Source organism: Neodiprion virginianus, chromosome 5, assembly GCF_021901495.1.
Source record: "Neodiprion virginianus isolate iyNeoVirg1 chromosome 5, iyNeoVirg1.1, whole genome shotgun sequence".
Taxonomy (NCBI): Eukaryota; Metazoa; Arthropoda; class Insecta; order Hymenoptera; family Diprionidae; genus Neodiprion; species Neodiprion virginianus.
The window spans coordinates 31,341,155-31,363,883 of record NC_060881.1 but is presented as its reverse complement, the minus strand read 5'-3'; the positions used below and the strand labels follow the sequence as shown (position 1 = coordinate 31,363,883).

Genomic DNA, 22,729 nt, shown 5'->3' with positions numbered 1-22,729 from the left:
TTTTATCAATTCCGTGAAATGTGCATGATATACGCCGTTGCAGCCGCACACAGTGTGCGCCATCAGGTAAATATGTACCATATTTCTACATGAGGCAGACGCAGTCTTCGAAATGATACGGTATAAACTGTTTTTATTTCCTAGCTGAGTGTGAAAAATTCAACTTTACGTACCCCAATGAGTGCGCAAAATAGTACATTCCCTCACTAGTGCGAGAATAAATTAAAATATCTAGTTACACTAAAATAAAAGATATTTCGATTCCATTCCCGCACTAGTGCATCAATTTGGTTTTACAAAATCGAAGTTTCCGCACTCAGTTAGGAATTACAGTATACCTAACACGTGCGCATGAGTGTCCCTCGCACTGTTTATTTTTTTTTTTATAAAAAACTCGACGCGTTCGGGAATCACCTATTTTGCGCACTAGTTGCGCAATTTACTATTCTTGTTGTGTGTCATCGTTTCATTATATTTACAAATAGTTTTTCAATTTTCCAATCCGCGTAATGAAAGAATCACATCTTTATACAAGGTGAATAGATAATGGTGAAGAGCGCATGCGCTAAAATTCCACAGCAAAAGCAGTTGTTTCGTCAGGTTGACCAACCGTAATAAGTTGAGATGATAGGTCACCGCGATGTATGTAACCTCAAAAATGTAGGTCGTCCTGACCAAACAACTGCTTTTGCGCCAAGATCTTGGCGCATGCGCGTTAGATTATTCAACCGTTAGCTCCTCACTCCGTATAACTACAGAAATGGTAAATATGCAATGGAGCGCGTTCAAGTTTCGTTCTTTTGCACAAGGTTACGTTTGATTGAACGCTTGAAAGTTGCAAAGATATTATTACGTGCCACAATTTTTTACGTAGGTAATTACTCTGAAACAAATGGTAGACATAATAGGTTGCTGTAGAGTGCATGACAGTACAAAAGGTTTGAAATTTGTGAACCGAGTAATCACGCAAGAAACATCGACTTTGCACAATAATGACGACCAGAGTCGTGCACCTATTATAGTCTTCTATTTATAGACTTATATATAAGTATATATATTTATGACAGGAATTTCACTTCACACTGTATAGACCATATCATATCACAAAGGTGAAAAACAAGCCGAGTTTCTTGTTCCATCTATATATATATATATATATATGATTTGTATACATACATAGACGAGCATTGAAAATAATTTGGACATGTCACACATGCGCAGTCGGTAACCTCGTTCATTCCGATTTTCATCAGCACAAATTTCATCCGCCCAAACTGCGATGACTCGTCGAGTTCAATTGCCGACTTCAGTTAAGCCGCAGGTTAAGCTACCGACCCATTAGGCCATTTTGATGCATCCGGTGGCGAACCGCTTTAGGACAACAACTTTGGAATTTCCGATAATTGTGAAGTACTAGACGACCATTGGTGATAATGACGAACAAGTAACTGTTCAGGATTCAGGTTGTTGTGTGTAAGGTAGTGTACATAGAAAGGTGCAGGCAGGCATCTTATTGGCATCGACTTCATTCGGATCGTATAATAATGGTACGGCTCCTCCTACACAGTGCTGTGTTGTTACACAAAGTGAATAAGGAGGGGCAAAAAGAAAAAGAGAGAACGAAAGCGATAGAGAGATAGAGAGATAGAGAGAGAAAAAGTGGACCGTTAACCGATTTAATCCTAATCTCATAACCGAAGACCGTGTAGTGCTTATATGAGTCGAAGCTAATTGCAGCAGCACCATTTGATTTATTTCACCGTGTCGACCATGGACGAGGTGAAGGGCTCACACGGTGTTTAAAGGAAGCGAATTAACTCTCCTGGGAATCAAGGTGTTTCCATTTTTTTTTTCCTCTTCTCCCTACTTCGTTCCTTCGCCATGTTTTCTACTTGAGCATAAGATACGGCGGTAAGAGGGAAAACTCGAAAGCATCAAGTCGTTCGATTAATTATTGGAATGTCCAGAAGGATACTTCCTGTAATCTCGGTCCGAATTCCAAGACTAGCATAGTTCAAGTATAAGTCTAAACGAATGACTCGAAGCTGTTCCGCGACTTCGAATTACGTCAATTAGCTCGAGTGAAGTTTTACATGACTCAAAACGAGTTTCAAGCTATCGTCGTTAATTTTATATCCCGCAAATGATCGAAGGAATGAAAGTGACTTTGAATATTCCGAACGACCTTCTTCTTCTTCTTCTTCTTCTTCTTCTTCAAGTTTAAGAGACGCTACGGAGTTTCTCCTATACTATGAAAGTATGAAAGTATGGGGAAAAACTCTTTGAAACAATTTGCAGCAATTCTTTTTGAATAACGTATTTTTAGAGTATAAGTGAAGAATGAAACAGAACCCTCTCTTCACATCGATCAGTATTTCAAATTCAATACAGTACTTGAAATTTGTGTAATAACTAAAAAATAGATGAAGAAAAATTTGTACATAAATTCCGACCAGTTTTTTCACTGAAATTCATAACGAGCGTGGAAAAACTTTCAGTCCCGTTAGATAAAAAGGCAAGCTCATCTCTATTTTTCCCCCGATATCACAGTTTTCTATTTTTTTTTTTTTTGTTTGTTTCTCACTCCTCCGATACACATTAGTACAACTTTTCTGAACCATCACGATCCCCTTATTACTGTAGACTGTCGATACTTTCTAAACAAAAGAAGAATTTCGAGGGTGGGTTGAGTCGGCGGATCATTAGCGGATATGAAGTAGCGTGCAAGTTCGCGCATCGAAGCATCATTTTTCCGCCAACAACAATAAAATATAATTCAACTAATTTTATTGTACAAGATAGAGAGTTTCGAAGCAACGGTTCGGCAATCAGGAACGTGTATACTTAATTTGTAGCATCGTTTCGAGGGAAAATTATTCAGCTACCTGAAACGGCAGGTATAATACACCTGCCGAATCGTTCGTCCGATTTCCAGTCTCGCTCTCTTTTTCCTGCGTCTTACGTATTGAGGAATTCTTACGATCCGGTGAGAGAGACTCAATAATCTCAAGTTCAATCTGAAGATACTCGAGATTGTTTTGAAAGCAAAGAGACTGGGAAAGGCGGAGACGCCAACGAAGACAAATCGGAACCCAATAAAATCAGGCCTCAAATTCCGAACACCAGTCGTCTGATATTTCAATCTAATATACCTACCTACTTACCCGAGTCAAAAGAAATTCTCAACATGCCAATAAACGTTGAACTGGTTGTTCGACCCTCTTTTCCTCTCATCCCCTCTTTCTCTCTCCGTCCGAAGATGGCGAACCGGGAATAAGAGATGGCAAGAACAAATGATGGCGGTACGGTTAAAGCGGTTTAACCACATATCGGAGAAAGGTAACGAACGTCGTGTATTGTATACGGCACGAAAGCTTCGCGTACTGCATAATACAGAAAATATCGGTAAGGTGATCGTGTGGAAGTGATCGGTGTAGACCAGGGGGAATTCCTTACGCCTCTGATTTGGAATTTAGTGGGAATGCGGAGCAGTGAAAGGAGCTACAGACTCATGAATATGCGATCCGAGGCCCCCGAGGACAGAAAGACAACGAAACGAGCTGCAGAAGAAGATGATATAAAAGGAATAAGAAACAGCCGAACATAAGAAGAAAGGAGAAAAGAGGTATAAAAAGGCACATACAGAGTATCCGCATAAGAAGACCCCAGCCCGGTCTTTTCTCTCTTCGTATCTTCCTCTATATCCAATAATTGATTCCTTCCTCATTTCGTTCTCTTCTTCACTTCGAGACACAGCATAATAGCATTCTTCTTCAGTACCATTGAAACCATATTCATTTGCAATATATACACGTATAATGAATATAGGAAAGAAAAAATGTCCGAGAATCATTTCGCGCTCTTCATTTCCTGATCTGATTCATTCTCCGGACTCCGTATGGTGGGGAAAATCAAAAATACTATGGAAACAAAAGTTCGGCGATAACCTGACTGACGTTCATTGGCCGTTGCTTGCTACGCTCGAGATAATATCGACCGTCCTGCGCGGTGCGCCGAAGTGAAGCAGGTACGACACTTGAAGGGTGTCGAGAGGTCCCGTGTAGGTGACCCGGTACCTGCTGCAGGATGCCCGATTATTGACCCTCGTTGCGACGCAGTGACGAGCAATATCGTTCGTTCCACTGTGAATGATAACGGTGATAGCCAATTGTAGGACAGAGAACAACAGCGATTTCGAAATGTTGATACTAAGAGAAGAAGTTCGACGTTGGTTTGGTTATACTTGCCAACCGTTGGGAGCAATTTCAAGTGATTTTCGTCACTATCTGAGTTCATGTCGACCTAATACTATCTGGTCTCATTCTGACACTATCTGATCTCAATCTTGGTACTACCTGATGTCGATCCAGCACTGTCTGATATTACATTCATGAACTAACGGTAAAAATTGTTCCATGGTAGTCCGTACCGACGAACACTAGATGGTGTACAGTGAAAAATCGTTAAAAAATTCAAGGTCATTTCCAAGTTATCGATGTTATTCAAGGATATTAAGAATGGAATATTTCTAGGGAAAAAGAAAAATTCACGGATAGTTTCCAGGACCATTAGACACCACTGACACTACATTTTTTCACTGGAGGTATACACGCGAATTAAGAATCAGAAGATCAAGATCCGAGTAATTTCATCAGACGCTTAACCCCTTGTAGCCCAAAATCATAAATTTTAAAATAAATAGCATTTAAGGACTTGTCATTAATACCTTCCGTATGGATTTTGTAGGATCTTACTTAGTTTGTTACAGAAATGTCACAAGGGGCTACAAGGGGTTAAGTTGTTGCGGCAGTCTGACACTCTGATTTCGAAGAACTTCCTGCCAACGACACCAGTCTTCGTCACTTGATGTCTACTGAATTAATTTTCTCGAGGATTCCTTTACCTTTTTTCTCTTACACAACCTCTTTGGTTCGAGTGGTGCCACTAAACCGCCAAATTCGGCAATGACGCTTAGCAATGAAACTTGATACCTGTAATTCTACGCGTTGACATTCCTCGGAAGTAATGCAGCTGTGTCGGAACAATTTACAATTGATTCATTGATTCATCCGCGTTATAGTATATCGCTACAGTAAATCGTGGGAAATTCAGATCTCACTGTGCAGGTGGATATACTTGACGTACTGTACATCTCGAGACGCCTGTCATTGGTAATATACAAGAAATCGGCCGCAGGTGCGAGTAGAGTTGCAATTGCAAGGCAGACTTCGAATACCATAACAGGTAAGAAAACGCGACGGTCTGTCCTTCACCGGACCGAGCAAGGATCACGCACAGTCAGCTAGTGTATTTCTTTGATACCGTAAGGTATTGCTGTAGGCAGGTATTACAGTGATGATGTAGCCTCAAACGACCACGTTCATCGATTTTGCCTAATTTTTACTTGTACAGAAGAACATGGTGAGATAACAAAAACAAAGAACGCGTGTCGAAATTTGAAAGCCCGACTCCGTGGCACGAGAACGACGAGTTCAGAAAGAAACAACGCCAACTCAGAATAAACGAACAAAGCAAAGACTCACCGTAAGAACGCACTGATGACTCGGCGATATGAAGTCCAATCCCCGCTGCCCGTGCCCGGCGAAGCAGTGTTGAATATTGGACATGAACTTTCTCCTGATGGCTTTTAGGGAGTAGACGCAGAGCGCGGACCTGGAGGACGGTCTGTTGGTGGTGGCGTTGCTCTCGGAGAAAACGGCGAAGAGTACATCGTCCTGAGCGGTGATGCCGAGGTGCCCGGCAAGGTCGGATCCAGCCTTGCCGGCGTAGGCTGCTTGGACGAGGTTGTACTTCCTGAGCTCGTTCGTGCAGTCGATCGGTATCTCGGTGTACGAGTAGTAGTTCTGATCGTCGTGACAGACGCGCACCAGCTTGGATATGAACTCACTTCCGGTGGCGGTGCTCTTCGGCTGGGTGGTGAGGAAGTAGCTGAAACCCTCGCTGCTGAAACCGTGCACGTAGTTTATGGGGAACCGTTCCCTGGCCAAAGAGTTGACGAACATTCTCGTCCCGGTCGTCACCGCCGTCTCGGCGATCACGAGCATCCGCTCCTTGTCCAGCGACCTCGAGCTAACCGCTGGGACTTCGGACCTGTACGGCGAATTCGCCGTGTAAGTCACGCCGACGTACATGACCTGGGAGACCGGCGGGTTCGGGGGACCCGGTGCGATGAAGGCCACCGTCGACGCGGTCGCGTTGTTGGCGACGACGGCCTCTCGCACCTCCTGAGCAACGTCCGATATGTTGTGGAGATTCCGGACCGTGCACATCCCCTGGAACAGACTGCCGCACGATATCAGTCTCGTGGTCGTGTAGTCGATGACCAAAGCCTTGTTCACGTTGTCGGTCAGCTTCTTGACCACGCCGGCGGGACAGTCGATCATCGAACAGTCGTTCGAGTCGTTCTTCGGTCCCGTGACCTCCTTCACCACCAAGTCCAGGTCCGGCGACAGCTGGTACAGACAGTTCACACCACCCACGAATACTCGCCCCGTGTTCTTGTCCACCACCAGGTGGTTCAGACGCTCGACGTCGGGGTCGGCGAACGTGTGCACTATGTCGGCGGGCGTGCTCCTTGACGGCCTCATCGACGACGAGAGTACCAGCAGGGCGAGCAACGCCCTTGTTCCTCGTGGTAACATTCTCACACGCTCACACGTAGTCTTGTGCAGTGACGTCCAAGAGACGCCACCACGTACTTCTGTTCGAGACGCCCAACTCGCGCAGGGAATTCTCTCCTTCTTCTTATCACTTTGCCTCGCGCTCAAGACTTTTCCTCGTTTTTCTTCGCCTCTTCAGGTTTTCACGTTTCTTGTTTACCGTTGTTTCACGATTTTTAGGCCTTGACGCGGTTTTTATCGCGCCGATGATAACGCCGTTGGTTCCTGGAATCATAAAAATAAGAAGGCCCATTATAGTTGTAAATCATATTTCTCATGCGGTGTTATGATTTTAGATAGTTCGGAAGGAGATAGTTAGGCGTAAGCGAAACACATGACGTGATTATATTATACGTGCAGAAATATTAGACTTGAGCGTCAGATTCATTCTGCAAATTATAGATAATTGAGAGCGGAAAAAGACGTTCTTTTTATCACCCCAATGATGACAAACTACCTACACATATACTTTCATGAACTATGTGCACAGAATGGTTCTGTGAAGCAATCTTTCTGTTAAGAATAACAAGACGTGATTCATGATTCCGTGAAAAAACAAATATATATATATATATATAAATATATAAAATATATAAAAAATGTTCATCCATAAGGTATAAAAGATTACAAGCATGCTGCGTACAAGTTAATACACGTTCGAAATCGAATTATTATATTCGAAGAAGGAAAATAATAATAACGTACGTAACGTCGTGAATTCGATCAATCATCAAAGTTGTAGAATGAAAAAGTATTCAGCAGAACTCCCGACGTGCATACACGTATATTAGAAAACGTGGGCACCTTCTTCCCTTCCTCTCTTATTATAAAACAGCTCTCAAGATTGATGTGACAGCAGTTTGGCACACCATACAAACAAATATATATATATAGGTACGTATACACGTTGCTTGTATAGAGATCGTTTTACAATTAGATCAGGCTTCACATCGTACGGTTTAAAGTTCAATATTCAACCAGTTCCCCAAGTTGACTTGTGACTCCCGCCCTTATATGGTACACACATCCACCTTCACACACATGATAAAGCTCTGACGACACACAGTCAAACACAGCGTGGAGTTGTAACGTATTTAAGTGTCGGTATATAAATTGTCTTAATTTGGTTAAAGTGGGCAGTGAATAATAGACGTATAAAAAGTAACAAGCCCAATGATTTGTAACTCTCGCTAGGTAATGAGTGCGTTTATGTATATACACATTATACAGATTATAGCATGAGAAGAAACGTTGAAAATCGCGCATGATGCGAAGATCGCCCATTTTACTGCCCATAACTTTGTTATATATGTAATATTATACAAGATTTCGCTTTCAAAATTCCCCAACTTTCCTTCGGATAATATAAGGTAAAGGTTTTTCCAAAGCAGTCGTTTGTTTCACCGTACAGTCATATAACGTAAAAACGAATTTTTTCTTTTTTCCTAATTTGTATGAAGAGCTTTTTCTGTTCTCATTTTATAAGTATACCAATACTTCCAAGTTTGCTTTCAGTTCTTTCTCAATCTTATGTACAGCAAGATATACATATACGTATATACAATGCGCAAGCATTCGTGTAAACGCATTTCGTTACACACATCGTATAATTCTAACTAATGCCGCAAGGTTTGAAATTATTTCCGCTCAGGCATGCGATTAAAAGAAAGAGATATAAAGATAACTACACAATACGCGTTCAGGTGTGTAATAGTAACAATACGCATAGGTATAGGCGTACGGATTGCGCCGTATGACGTCACAGGACGCGAGGTAGATTTCACGAACGCGATGCGGGTTCCGAATGTGTATCGCGTGTAAGCTGACACTTTGATAACAACCTGCGGTGACGTGGAATGGAGAAAGGGAGGGAGGGAGAAGAAAAAATGGTGAAGGAGAGGTTAGAAAATCGTATGGAATATAATAGGGGGAAAAGAAAGGAGGAACGACAGGAAAGAGGAAATACTTGGTAAGAAATTTCGTCGTGTGACATTCTGTCGGATCGCATATTACACCTTACGTATGCATGTGCATAGACTATTTTTCCCAGTATAACTCTTCCCCGAAGCGCGAGTTAATATTTCAAAACTTGCCCCACCCCGCTTCCTCGTATGCACGGAAGGTATACAGTGTACAGCGCCAAACGGGAAGTGAAAAGAGAAGACGTATTTCTTATGCAGCAACATCGAGGGTAAAGAGGAGGAGAAGAAGAGAAGCGTCGCGCAAAAATCTATGTATGTTCTCAGGGGTAAAAGAGGAAAGTAAGGGAGAAATCAAAGGATGTCCACCTAACCTAACCTAACCTAACCTAACCTAACCTAACCTAACTCGCATTTGATCTAAGAAAATTCCCCATTTTGTAGGTTAGTCGGTCCTTGATCAGTTCAATTCATATTTTACCATAATCGAAAATTAGGTTTGTAGCTCTGACCAGAAAATCTATAGTATGTGTTGCATTTTTTTTTTTTTCTAGATTTTCTTGTGTCCGTTGCAATACATTGATGGCAACGCGATGATAAATTTATGTTCAGACGTTACTTATCTGGTGAATGAATGTGGTAAAGTAGTAAACTAAGCAAACAAATTCAATGCTGCTGTAACCAGAAAATATAGGTATAATATAATAGTATTAAGTGTGGGTTCCAAAACTAGCTGGCAGCGCTAAAAACTCCCTAGAACAGAGGCAGAGCTGGTGAAGAATTCGGCAACGCAAAGGAGATATAATGTTATTGATAGTACTGAGAGATTATTTTGGAACACAGCCTAAGGTAAAATTTCTTACAATTGTAACAATTTCGCAAGATTTTTCTATCGTGACTATAATAAGTTGAAATTTTCACTGTGTGGCCAAATAAAAAGAAACCAGACCTAACCTAACGAAATCTAATACGAGATTAAAATCCGTAACGTTGCATTTTTAGGAAAAATAACGTTTTTACGGAACTTGAAAATTGTCTGAAATCAAGTACCATAATATTTACGGGATTTCAACTCCTCCTTCGGAATAGTGATTTTTTGTTTCTAGATTAATGGTTACCAACTCTTCAACCTCATCGTCAAACGGTATAGAAGCTACCAACTTGAGCAGGGTTGCCACAAACTTCACGATAATAACGAATAAATCCCCAAGAAATTATTCCATAGATACAATTTACGAACGCGTGATAAATCATACGATAATCATCGCGTCTAAGAGTTGACTAATAATACAGGCGTGACTATTAAACAACCTGATTCAAATGCAGAGTTTACATCGTCAAAGTCCTATAGATATGTACGCGCATGTGTGTGTATACGGAATATAATCATATTACACGTAGCAATTATGCTTATGTTATACGGACGACGACGAATGATTCAAAGATCAACTAGAGAAGAAGATGGTTCACTATAGAGAGAGTATAATATACCCGAGCGGGCATGAACGAACGAATGAAGACAATGTGTGGGACACGTTGTGTTCTAATAATAGAATTCTCGATATCCTACACGACTATCGTCCAAGTTTCTAGGCTCTAGTTTTCTTTTCTTTGTTTTTTTTTTTCCTTACCTCAAAGTTGATGAAACTTTATTCGTTCCTAAGTAAGCCATGGACTATAATATACATAAAACGTATGTGCTTTCCGTTTGTTTTACCAATTCTTGTACACTTCGTCGCTCACTTCAATTTTAAACAGCTTATCGCAAACATTCCCAAAAGTGTGGAAATTAATATGAAGGTGAAAAAATAAAAAAAAATTTAAACTTAACTCGGCAGTTGTTTCGGTACGACGACGACGACGACGACGACGATGATGATGATGATGATGATAATGATGACGATTTTTCACTAACCCCTTACGTACACTTCAACGACACAACGACGTCCCCTTAACACGGCGGGGGGGGGGGGGTTAATGAATCTAAATAACGCCGCCTTGTTCGTACGCATGTACACACAATTAGAGAGTCAGCTGAAAATTTAGATTAGGGACCCAAATTTGTATACACCGGTGAGTTTATAACGGGAAACGTTACAACGTTTTACATCGCAACATATGAAAAATGTTCATTGTTCGGTCGTTGTAAAATGGTAGGAACGAAATGAAGAAAAACATTGTTTTTAACCAAAGTACATAACGGGTGGATATTAATTATTTTAATTATCGTACGTAACGACGGGTTTCAACTTTTTATAACATATATATGTATATATATATACCATATATATTATATATAAATATATGCGAACGAAAAAACCTTCACCACTGTGACGATCAAAACTGTACTGCGAGCGAACTGATTGTGAACACGAATCTATTGCTACAATCCTATACTTCCATGTATACATCATACACACCGAAGCCGGTTACACGGTGTATCTCATGCAAGCTAATCATCGCGTGATATGAAAGTAAGTATGTGTACGAGTGCAGATGCGAGAGACGACTCATCGCGTAAGGTTAAAGTTCAGATAAAAATTTTTTTTTCCATCTCTCTCCCTCTGCAATTTAGAGATTTATCCTTGTAGTACGTATAAATAGATATACGTACATATATATATGTATAATTATACATATATTATTTGGTACAAATTAACAAACAAGATCTATGCTCATGCGGACCGCTCGTAATCTTACAAAGTATTATTATCATTAACGTTGTAGAAAAATTTAAAACGTAACAACGGTTTTTTTTTTGTACGAGCTGTCGCTTGATAATAATTGTTGACCGAAATATTCGAATTTTATAAACAAAGATTCAAAAATAACGTACATATATTGTGTTTTATGCTTGTAATTATTATTATTATTATCATTCATGTAAACTAAAACTGTCATATCTTTGTTAATTTTTCGCGATAGTTATATATATTTACGTACATTATTTTGCTGTCGAGGGAGAAATTATTATAGACAAGATAAAAAAAAAAAAAAAAAAAAAAAAAAAGTATGGGATTTTTCGTGATAGAATAAGATGAAAAAACAATATACATGTATACATATGTGTAAGCTTATTACAGGTATATTTGAAACGTGACTGACTGCAATCGAATTTTCGTTTACAATTTCGATTTATAAGTAATGAAGTAATTAACAAATACGATTAGGTATCGTCGAGCTGGAGGTAATGTAGATATTTAATACAAGTGTAGAATTGTTGCCCCGAAGTTTTAATAATATTCTGTTGTAAGTAAGCGCTGTGCTTGTTTGTAATTATAAACGGATATGCTCGTTGTTGTGCGACGAACGGTACTTTTATAATTACACTGGCGCTGAGCCGAAAAGGCGTAATGACAATCAAAAAACAAAATGCAAAGCAATTGCTTAAACAAGCCGAGAAATAACAAAAAAAAAAAAACGAAAGAAAAAAAGAAAATGCGACGAGGAGTTATACTCACTGCATATAACAATATGCGTGTAGTTATAATGAAAATGCACGTGTATCTAATTTCAAACAGGTATAAAAAGTTATAATTATTACACATACGTATTATATACCGTATAAATAAATACCTTAAATAACAACCTCCTCCTAATTATATGCAAACTATTTACAAGTTGCAATGTGTGAATTATCATACGTATACGTCAAAATAATTCACATCCGAATGTCTTCGTCGCAGTTTTCGTTATTACTTTATTTTCTAATCAATTGTAATTGCGAATACGTGGGAGAAATAAAACAACAAAAAAAAAAGAGGCACATGTAATACAGTTGATTAAAAAAAAATCACCGTCAAAGATACCATATGTACGAGAAAAAACGAATGAATAAAAATTTATTGTAATAATAATTTGTTTATAGTTTTCCCTTCTCAACCTCTCACCGCCAAATTTTAAGTTACGCTGCTGCGCAAGGGGGATTTAAAAAAATTTCATATCGCCTCTTATTCGCTCGTTGTGTCGGCATATGTATGTAAATAAGTACCCATGATCGTGCGTTGCGTCGAATGTACGTGAAACTTGCGTGAGTTTGTAATGTTGCAAGTTATAATAATATTGCACGTTACGTGATTACATGTAATAATACATTACACATATAGGTATATAATACACAATATATATATATATATATATACACACACGCACTGAAGTCGATATATCGAAAATTACGATATTATGATGATCATAATGATGGTGATGATGATGATAATAATAGAAAATTATATTACCGAAGGTATAAAAAGACTTACGAGTACGAATAACAATGATGATAATAATAATAATAACAACAACAATAATAATAATAATCACAGAACGTTCTCGTGAAAGCTACAGCGCCATGCCAGAAACCAGATCTCGCAAACTTGACTATTACTTTTTTGATCATCACGTATTATATACATATTCGTATATAGGTATATATTTATATATATATGATGTATATGTATATAGGCAGGGAAGGAGACGGAATTACGGGCGGAGTTTGACGATATATAATAAAATATAAAAGCAATAGTGCAAGTAAATAGAAAAAAAAGAGTAAGAGAGAGAAGAAAGAGAAAAAAAAATGCCCGAAACCGCGGCGAGCGAGCAGCGAAGTGATTTAAACGGATTGGAATTTGCTGGTAAATACCGTTTCAAGGTCGTTCCTATAGCGATGCTTAGAATGCCGTGAAATTTTTGCCATGCTGCACCGATTCGCGATTACGATAATGATGATGATTATGATGATGATGATGCCTGACGTTTTGATGTTTTCATATTTTTCATCTTCACACATACATATTTTTTTTTTCTCTTTCTAAGCTACAACAATATTTTCAATTTAATTTTTATAATTTTATAGAATTTAATTGTCCAATTTATTATTATCATTGTCATTATAATTGTCACGCCGCTTCTCGTCGTCGTCGTCTTAATTAATTGCCGTTGTATTCTTCGCGTTTGTACGGATCGTTTTCCATATTCGTCAGAGGTACAACATCGTCGCCGATGAAAAACGACTCATCGCCGTTCGTTTCGCCAACTCCTAAATATATAATACATTAAACACACGAATACAGTGTATGCATACATACATACTCGATGGATACACGTGTTAATAATGTACCGTATATGCGGTGGCGGTTTCTCAGCCAAAACTGCACCAGGCGAATTTATACCAATTATAGATTAAACACGTGTATAATTATAATGCGTTGAGTGTAATGTAACATGCAGTGTTAAATTGTAATACGTCCGGCGAAATTGAATGACTGCCTAATTCCAAATTCCTGACAAATAACAACGAAAACGATGCGCGGTATATAAATATAACAGGAGGGGGGAATTTAATATTTAACAGGGAAATCGAACGATTGAACAAATCAAATTGAAGCAATTGAATATATCAATTATTCAGGTATTATTATGCATATCTTTGATTCATTGTATCCGGGTTAAATCAATTCTGTATTATTATACCATAGAGACCCAGAGTAACGAATGAGAGAGGAAAAAGAAAATGTAAAGTTTTAAATAATAATTCTCATTTTACACGGTATAGATGTTACAAAAGGATAAAAATAATATTTTTTTCTACAATGATATCGTTTCGGCGGGGTTAAATTAAACTTTCGAAAACTTGTTTTATTCGAAATATCATTATTTAACAATCAGCTATTCTATATGTAACATTAATATGTGTAATAAAGAAATTCTAACGGTTAAACATACTCGCAATGAAATATGCGAATGAAGCTGTTAAGCTGTTCGTGGTCACAAATTGAGGATTCAAAGAAAAATATGTGACATAATAGATCTTAATAATAATAATTGTAGTCATTAATCTGTTGAAAGCAATAAAGTAGTCAAAGAATCGGACGAAAAAGAAAACTGGCATTAACGATTGATGAAAACAACGAAGAGGAGAAAGAGGAACGGTAAAAAAAAAAAATACAATAGTCAAGATAAAGAAAAATCAACGGAACAGAAGATCTAAAATCGGTCGCGGCTAGTCGACGAAGGAACAATGAAAGTAATTGTATAATACCCGATACGTGTGTATAAATATTACACATAGTGTGATGTGAAAACATTCGCTCCAACACACACATACACGGAAGAAGACGACGATGGACTGACTGACTGACTGACTGACTAACTACAATATGAATTCAAGAGACTACGTCCTGCGATACATGATGCAGCAATGACATACCTACGGACATGAGGCGGTACACTTAGGTATTATGTATTTATACGGAACATGATTCATGCTACGTGCAACAACGGAAGAGGCGGTCACCTCCCCCCCCCCCCCTGCCATTCTCTATGGTGGGTCGTTTTCGCGGCTCTCGCATGTCACACGTGTGATACGTGCCATGGCTGTACGTATTTGTGTTATACCAATTGCATACCGAAGGAACGGCGAAACTCATCAGACTGAGTGACCGACGGCTGCACATATGATGCGAAATGTATCCGCATGCTATACAGAGCGAATTACTAACGACTGAATGCTACGTAATCTGGTAGAATTTAATGCGCATGCGCTGGAATCCGAGACCGGTTGTTTACCAGGCTGACCAACCGTGGTGAACGTAACCTCAAAAATTTTGACAGTTTACGCTTGTGGGAGTTGCGTTCAACAGCAACAGCTGTCAAAACTATTCGAGGTTACATCCTACATCGCGGCGAACTTTCTCCAGAATTTATGACGGTTGGTCACCCTGGCAAACAGTTGTTCTCGAATTTTAGCGTAAGAGCATTAAATTTTAGCAAATGACAGACTATTCGGTCGTTAGATGTTCATTCTGTACATGAATATTGTTTCGATGTATGTACGGATGAAAAATAATCGTAACACGGCAATATTTTGACATCTGATAGCTGGCTGCACAGGGGTGACAACTTATTTGAAACGGGGCATTTGACATCAAATTGTCTGATATTATGAGGTTATGATTACCTATTCGTAACAGTACTCAGTCTTCAAAAAAATAGGAATTTGTTCCACCTGCAACATAACCTCAACAAGCCGAGTTAGACAACAGAATCTTGAGTTGGCAAACCTGTGTAACAATAGAATCGCACACATGCGCAGTCGGACGTTCAATCTGCCAATAAAATGCACCATTATGCATACACAACCTGCGTGTGCGCAAGTCATAGTGTAAGGAGTAATGTGTGCTCGATAGAGGACCAGTTTTCGTACAAGGTCGCGCATTCCGCCAGTTTACGTCACGGCAAGTCATATTCACCCTACAGCGCAAGCCCACGCACACGTAAAAAAAATACAACATAACCTCAACTACACTTTGATAAACGTATAAACAAACGTGGCGGGTCGCAGATCGCGTTGAGTCGCATCCTTTCACGAATTCAATAAAATGTTCAATTGTTCGGTTAAAGACGGTAAGAATCGTGGTGGGACATGCAGAGGTAAAAGTATTCGCATTTCCGCTATGCATGGACTGAGGAATGTAGCCAACGTTTCAAGTGTAACATTCTAATCTACCTCGGAATCTTTCAACAGTTTTGAATTAACCGCTTGTTGTGACGTCAACTGGCGGAACTTTTCTATTGGTTCGTCCGAAAAGCTGCGCTGTAGCACACGCGACTCATTACACTGTGGTGCAAATTCTCTCTGACGCACAATAGGGATTATAGGTATCAGGCTGAAGTTTGTAGCGTTAATGCAACGATGCATCGTTGGAAAAAATTATTATTCTGCGATTTTAAGATTACTCGAGTAAACTGTTAATACAGCATCAACAAACACAGATTGTGTAAATTCAACTTCTTCAAGTATTCTAAAGATGAAAAATAGTAATTTTTGTTTCAACATTTCGATAGATTAGCGTCAATATCTTCAGCCTCGTTTATAGGTACGCATACATATCATAACATCATCCTAGAGGATAAGATGACGGACGCGACGAGTTTTCACTTTAAAGAATCAAGAAATATTCTTCCTCTTTCATGCATGGCACACGTGCGCTGCGTCATTGTTGTCATTACTGTTATTATTGTCATTATTATTATTATTGCAGAGTTTGAAGAAGAAGAAGAAGAATAGGAAGAATAGGAAGAATAGGAAGAAGAGAAAGACGAATAATAAGAAGATGAAGAAAAAGAACGGACAGTTCTTCCACGGCACGGAAACCGGAATGCTGTATCGTCATCGTCGCATCGGATCGCGGTAGACATAATGTAATAATGTTTGCCCGACGACCGAACGAAGGAACGGAGGATTCGTAGGAACGGAGGAACGGAGGAAAGAACGAAGGGACCACCCGACGGACGGATCGCGTGGGTACTACATTCCTTCCGTCGGACCTCTGCTCGCCGTAAAAGACGATCTGGTTGCGAGTATTCGTGTTACATTATAAGTATGCATGCACACATGCTTGCGGTGCAGCGCATACCATGTGCACAGAGTACATGCATACGGTATATGATACATGTAGTACAAGCATTTATGTAGATATTGGAATCTGAAACATGCGGAGAGGATTGGGGAATTCTCTGAAATAAGATTTAGCGACAGGGCGAAACAGTATCTGTACGCGAGTTTGCATTTCATACGCAGATCTAATGTAAGACAATGTTGAATACTGACTATATGTAGATATCCAAATTTTTCAAAACTGCGATGATATTCAACGTAATTTTTCAAAGCTGGGAAATCGTTCACGGAATCTATACGCGCGATGAAACTAGTGTAGAAAATATACGGCTAATCGAAAAATACTTTTTGAGTACCCGTCAGATTATATTCGGTAGGGATTTTCATTCTATGCTACAGAAAACACGTAACATAACCCGAGACAGAAACAGAAGAAAGTCTCTAGATGATTCGAATGGATGTCTAGAAAACTAGGTACATAAATAAAATCCCTACTCACTGTCGTAAGGTATAAATATCGTAGGTCAATTTTTTTTATACATAGTTTTCTTTTCTGCATACTATTTTTTCCGTGTAGCATTCGACTGAATTGCACTAGAGAGTTTATAACTTTGTGCGTTGACCTTAAAGGGGGTACAGCTTGGACGGTCTAACATATCTTTTTTTAGGAATTTTTTTACAAGAAAATGTAAATACTTCTTCAGCCATATCGTTATTAATTTAAATGAAAAAAATTCTAGATTATTTTTGAAACTATAAATAATAAAGTTCTCAAACTCAAATTGCTCCAAATGTTTTCCTATTCTAAGACAAAAAAAAGAAACGCAATCTCCTAAAATAGGTATTATTTTAGACCGTCCAAGATGTAACCTCCCTTCCAATCTGTATCAAGATTATAGAGAAAACGAAAAAACCCTGTGATACAGCGTCTTTCCTCCGAATCATGAATAATAAACCCAAGTAGTCTCTCCGCATCATTTTCTCGCAATTTTTACTACACCGCGTAGACTTCGCAAGAATCCTCAGTCAAGTCAGATCAGATATCGCAATTACACTGTTATTACCGTAACCGTAACCGCTCTATATTGTTATAATCCAAGAGCGTTTAATCTCTTAACACATTTTTCTATCTCATATTTCAATTCTAGCTCGCGACGACGTTCATTGGCCTTTTCTTTCTCTTCTTCGAAATTTCTTATCTCTCAACTCCGCCGCGACGAGGACTCGACGACTCGGGCCAGGCCTCGACTTCTCCACCAGAGTTTTCTGTGCCTCGCGTCGGTTAGATTAGATGTATGTGAAGAAAAGGCACGCAGTGCAATGCCCACGCGTTGAACGATATCTACACACACACGCGTACATACACACCTATAACACAACTACGCACAAAGTGTACAGAATTAAGTCTATTGTGGTATGATATTATACTGCAATCATGCATTATATGCATATGTATATATGTTGTATGTAGAAGACGACTACGGGAGTACGAACCGCATAATCGAGTGTCGGAGGAGTTTAATCATTATTGTCACCACAGCTCAGCCCTACGATTGTATTAATATGTGTTTCTAATTTTACACCTGTGCAGAATACGCATTTACATACCCAAAGGTATGCACATATCGTAACATCTACATCTATGCATGTATTGTAAATTACATACACCCGCGCTCTGAGCTAATTACATTATTTCGACCGAGGTTGCTACATCACTCCACCACGCGTTATATGGAGACAAATTGTCCTAATCTGTTGTCACGATTCGGATACGTATTGTTGGTACGTATAAGTACGGAATTTATTCGTGAACGTATAAGAAGTGATAAGAATTTTTTGGCTCAAAAACAGAAAGAAAAGATTTCACTCTAATTCACATGATCGGTATAATTTGCATGTACACACAATTTTTTCTTTTTTTCTACTCCCGACGTCTTGTAAGGAAAATGTTAAATCATTCAGTCGCAAGCAAGGAAGCAATCAATTAATCAATCAATCTCAAAGTGCCGGACGAAAATACCATATGTATAATAAACACGTATACTCTTGACATTCATTTTTTTTGCATCAATTTTTAAATTCGTTGCAGCTAACGATTGTTGACTTGTTGTGGGTTATGAAATGGAATGATTCTTATCTTCGACTTATTCCTTTCTTTTTGTTGTTTAAAAAAAACAAAAAAAAAACAAACAAAAGCGGCGATACCCACGTGAATTCACTATCTCGTAATTGGACATTGAATTACCATCGTTCATGTATAAAAGGAGCAGAAATAATAGGTATATAGAATTACAAGCCACCCGATATGCGCCTAAATATATTAGATTTCCCAGATACATGTTATATACATATACAAACGCGTATAAGCATACGCATATTCCCCATTTATCAAAGACTTCACACAACGCGACGCGCACACTGCGCTTGTATACATAGCGTGTTATGTATATTGTTATGTACAACCGGCCAACGTCAGATAATCACGACGATGCTTCTGTTCGTGGATGAAATTCGATACTGTTGTATGTGTTACATGCATATATGTATATATATATATATTTCATATATATATATTCATATATATTACGTATAACGTAGATTACATATACATATATATATATATATAGGTATGTACATGAGACACGATACTGTTATTTCAATTCAATTTAATATTATATATATATATATATATATATATATATGTGAATAATCGTTATTTTCCCAAGAAATATTTTATGAATAAGAGACTTGTCGGAAGCACATTTTTTTTACAAATATCTGTGTAGACATTCGTAAAATTGAGCAAACATGTAATTTCCATCGGATAATTTCTCAGTGAATATTGAATCAAGTTTTTTTTTTCGATTAAATAAATAGAGAAGAAAGAAAAATTTGTCGAAACAGGTTGATTGAATATTGTATGATGAACATAATATGAAAAAGTGCAAGTTTGAAGCGAAATTTAGTACATTTTTATAACGAATAATCAATCTTCCGCAAGTAAACGAAGATGAAAAAAAAAGGAAGAGAGAGAGAAAGAAGGAACGAAAGAATAAATGAGAAATCGTCGACGAGGCTGAAGCTAGCAGTCAGAATTACCAGGCAAACGTTCTAACGTTTTATTCGAATGAGGTAGAGAATTCGTCGAATCAAGATTTTATGAAACATCTTGAACCCCCGATATTTTTATAAATTTATTAGAATAACAGTGAACTGTATTATTCTTTTTCCAAAAAGTTTAATACGTTTGGCTGCAAAACTCAAGCTGCTGCTGGCTGCAGTTTCACAAATGATTGAGGTTCCCGGTATTGTACGTAAAAGATTAGATAAGTTAATTGACCGCAGTATCTCTCTCATTCCGTATCAACCCGTAATCGTACTTTTTACAGTACGTAGAGTATTGACTTGCTTGGGTGCTAATACGTGTGCGTTGCACGAAAAAAACCTTATTTCTGTTAGAAAAAGAAGAAGATTAGAAAGAAAAACAAATTCGGTTCCAGTGTCCCAGAGTCGTCAGTGTGTCAGGTTTTTGTAATATGTACCTTACTCGGGGTGCAGACAGGCGGGCCGAGAGAGGCAACGCCCTGCTTGCTGCCCGACTTGCCTGTGCCTGTCTATGCCTGCTAACCTCTCTGAAACACGTCACGTCACGCGAGTGATGAACTATACCTATAAGGTCGAGGAGAGTCGGTTCCGCAGGGCTGCTCGCAGCACAGCCTATCTCAATACCTAATCGTACAGAATTCTCGAAGCGTAGGTCAGTAAGCGAGCTCGGTACGCACGTATAACATATGTCACATTGTACACTTAGGGACAATGAATCTGAGACGGCTAATTTTTTACACCAGACAGTTATGTTGGCAATACAGAGAAACCTACAGCGCCACAGTCGGCCGAGAGCGAAACTAACACAATCTCAATAGATATAACGTGACAGATGACCGTCGAATCTAACCTTAGAATACATGTCAATTCAACAAGTCATTATCTCTGCGGTATTCTAAGGTTAGATTCGGCGGTCATGGATTATGTTACGTTTATTGAGATTGTGTTAGTTTCGCTCAGATTCATTTTGCCCAAGTGCAGATGAGTATGATACAATGATAATTATCAGGCATATAAATGTACACAGAGCGATGAAACGACGAGTCGTTGTGAAAATCGTGTAAAAGAAAAAAAATAATAATTCACTGCATATGTATGAATACGATTTGAGAAAATGTGTGTAAAAAAAAACGAAATAAAAAAAAATCGAATACTTAGAACTCCAACAGTTTCAAGAGAGTGAATTTTAACGAGGAAAGGACGATTTTTACCCCGAAAATGCACCATTACCATAAAGTTAAGTACACACACTAATCCTTTGAATCATAGCGGTAAGTATTCTTACCACCTATTTTATATCCATTTTTTGTATATTTAGAAAACTTGGAAAACATATTTCTTTGCGGTTTTTTTTTACTATTTCTGATAGTACACTGACAGGTTTTCAATACTCAAGAGTAACTATTGCGATATAATGTAAATTATTGTTGTTAGAAGCGAATTGATTGGAAAAAAAATTGTGTAAATTGAAGGAATAATTCATTTCTGAGAAAGTTACCCCTCTACACGTATACATATTTTACATAAATTATAAGTTTTTGTAGTTACTGGTTGCGATTCTGCAATCGGACTTCTCAAATTCAAGATGGCGGATCCAATATGGCAGACAAAAATTTCAAATTCGATCGAATCCGGAAAAAAAACTCTGTCCATGTGTTTTTGGGGTCGCTGATTACGAATATGAAATCAAATTTGGAAAATTCAATATGGCAAATCCAATCAGCGAACCCGAAAGCCCCTGCATAGAGTTTTTTGATCGGATTCGATGAAATCCGAAACTTTTGGCCGCCGTATTGTATCCGCCATCTTGAATTTTTGACATTCGATTTCAGATTTTATAACCAGGGATCCGAAAAACCCTAGGATACTATCTTGTTATAAAAGTTAACTCAGTACGATAATGTGTAACTAAAAGGGTCCATAAAAGAAAATCTACTAATAATAAGTATATATAATATGATTTCCGGCGCAATTCCATTCCATACGTCAGTCAGTCACTGTTCCGAAATGCTCTGTTTATTTTTCTTCTCTCTTCGAAAGGAAGTGAAAAAGAGAAAACGCGGATCTCGGCGTATCACACGGATCCCGATTCGTACCTACTATCGACAGCGAAATCATCATCCTCGCATTTCCAAGGTTCTCGTGTATAAGCGTTCGGATGGTTGTTAGCTGTGTATATTAATATCGTCGTGTACAAATTCATGCATAAATCGTGCACGGATATCTGGCTAATAAATTCAGATGGAGTAGCTATGCATACATATATATATATAAATATAGAGGTACATACAACTTTATACATGCAGCACATATAGAACAGACGAGAAAGTTATTAAACTGCGGGGGCGGGCGAGAAGGAACGCCACTTCTACTACCAACTTCACGACCAAATCGTTAAACTCCTCTCAAGTCGATGTATAAAGTCCTCCTCGCGAAACGCAACGTCGGTTAAATACGTATGTATCATACAGCCATTTAACCTGCTCTCATCGTCGAAAACACGCGTGTATGCATAATGCATGTGTCTGATAATCGATTCAACGCTTTGGGAGGTGAAGAAAAACGAAACAGCCACAGAGATGGAGAGAGAAGGAGTGAAATTTGAAAAAGAAGATGAAGATAAGAAAGAA

The 22,729-nt window shown here is 38.6% G+C and overlaps 1 protein-coding gene across 4 annotated transcripts in view; it reads right to left on the bottom strand.

Annotated features, from left to right (window-relative positions):
* LOC124305363 (plexin-A4) overlaps nucleotides 1-22,729 on the bottom strand; it is a 68,103-nt gene that overhangs the window by 39,676 nt on the left and 5,698 nt on the right. For all 4 annotated transcript variants that reach the window (XM_046764695.1, XM_046764694.1, XM_046764697.1 and 1 more), the window contains one exon: nucleotides 5,544-6,905. In XM_046764695.1, the coding sequence (XP_046620651.1) occupies nucleotides 5,544-6,662 (1,119 nt within the window). In that variant the 5' untranslated portion in view covers nucleotides 6,663-6,905. The remainder of the gene's footprint in view (nucleotides 1-5,543; nucleotides 6,906-22,729) is intronic.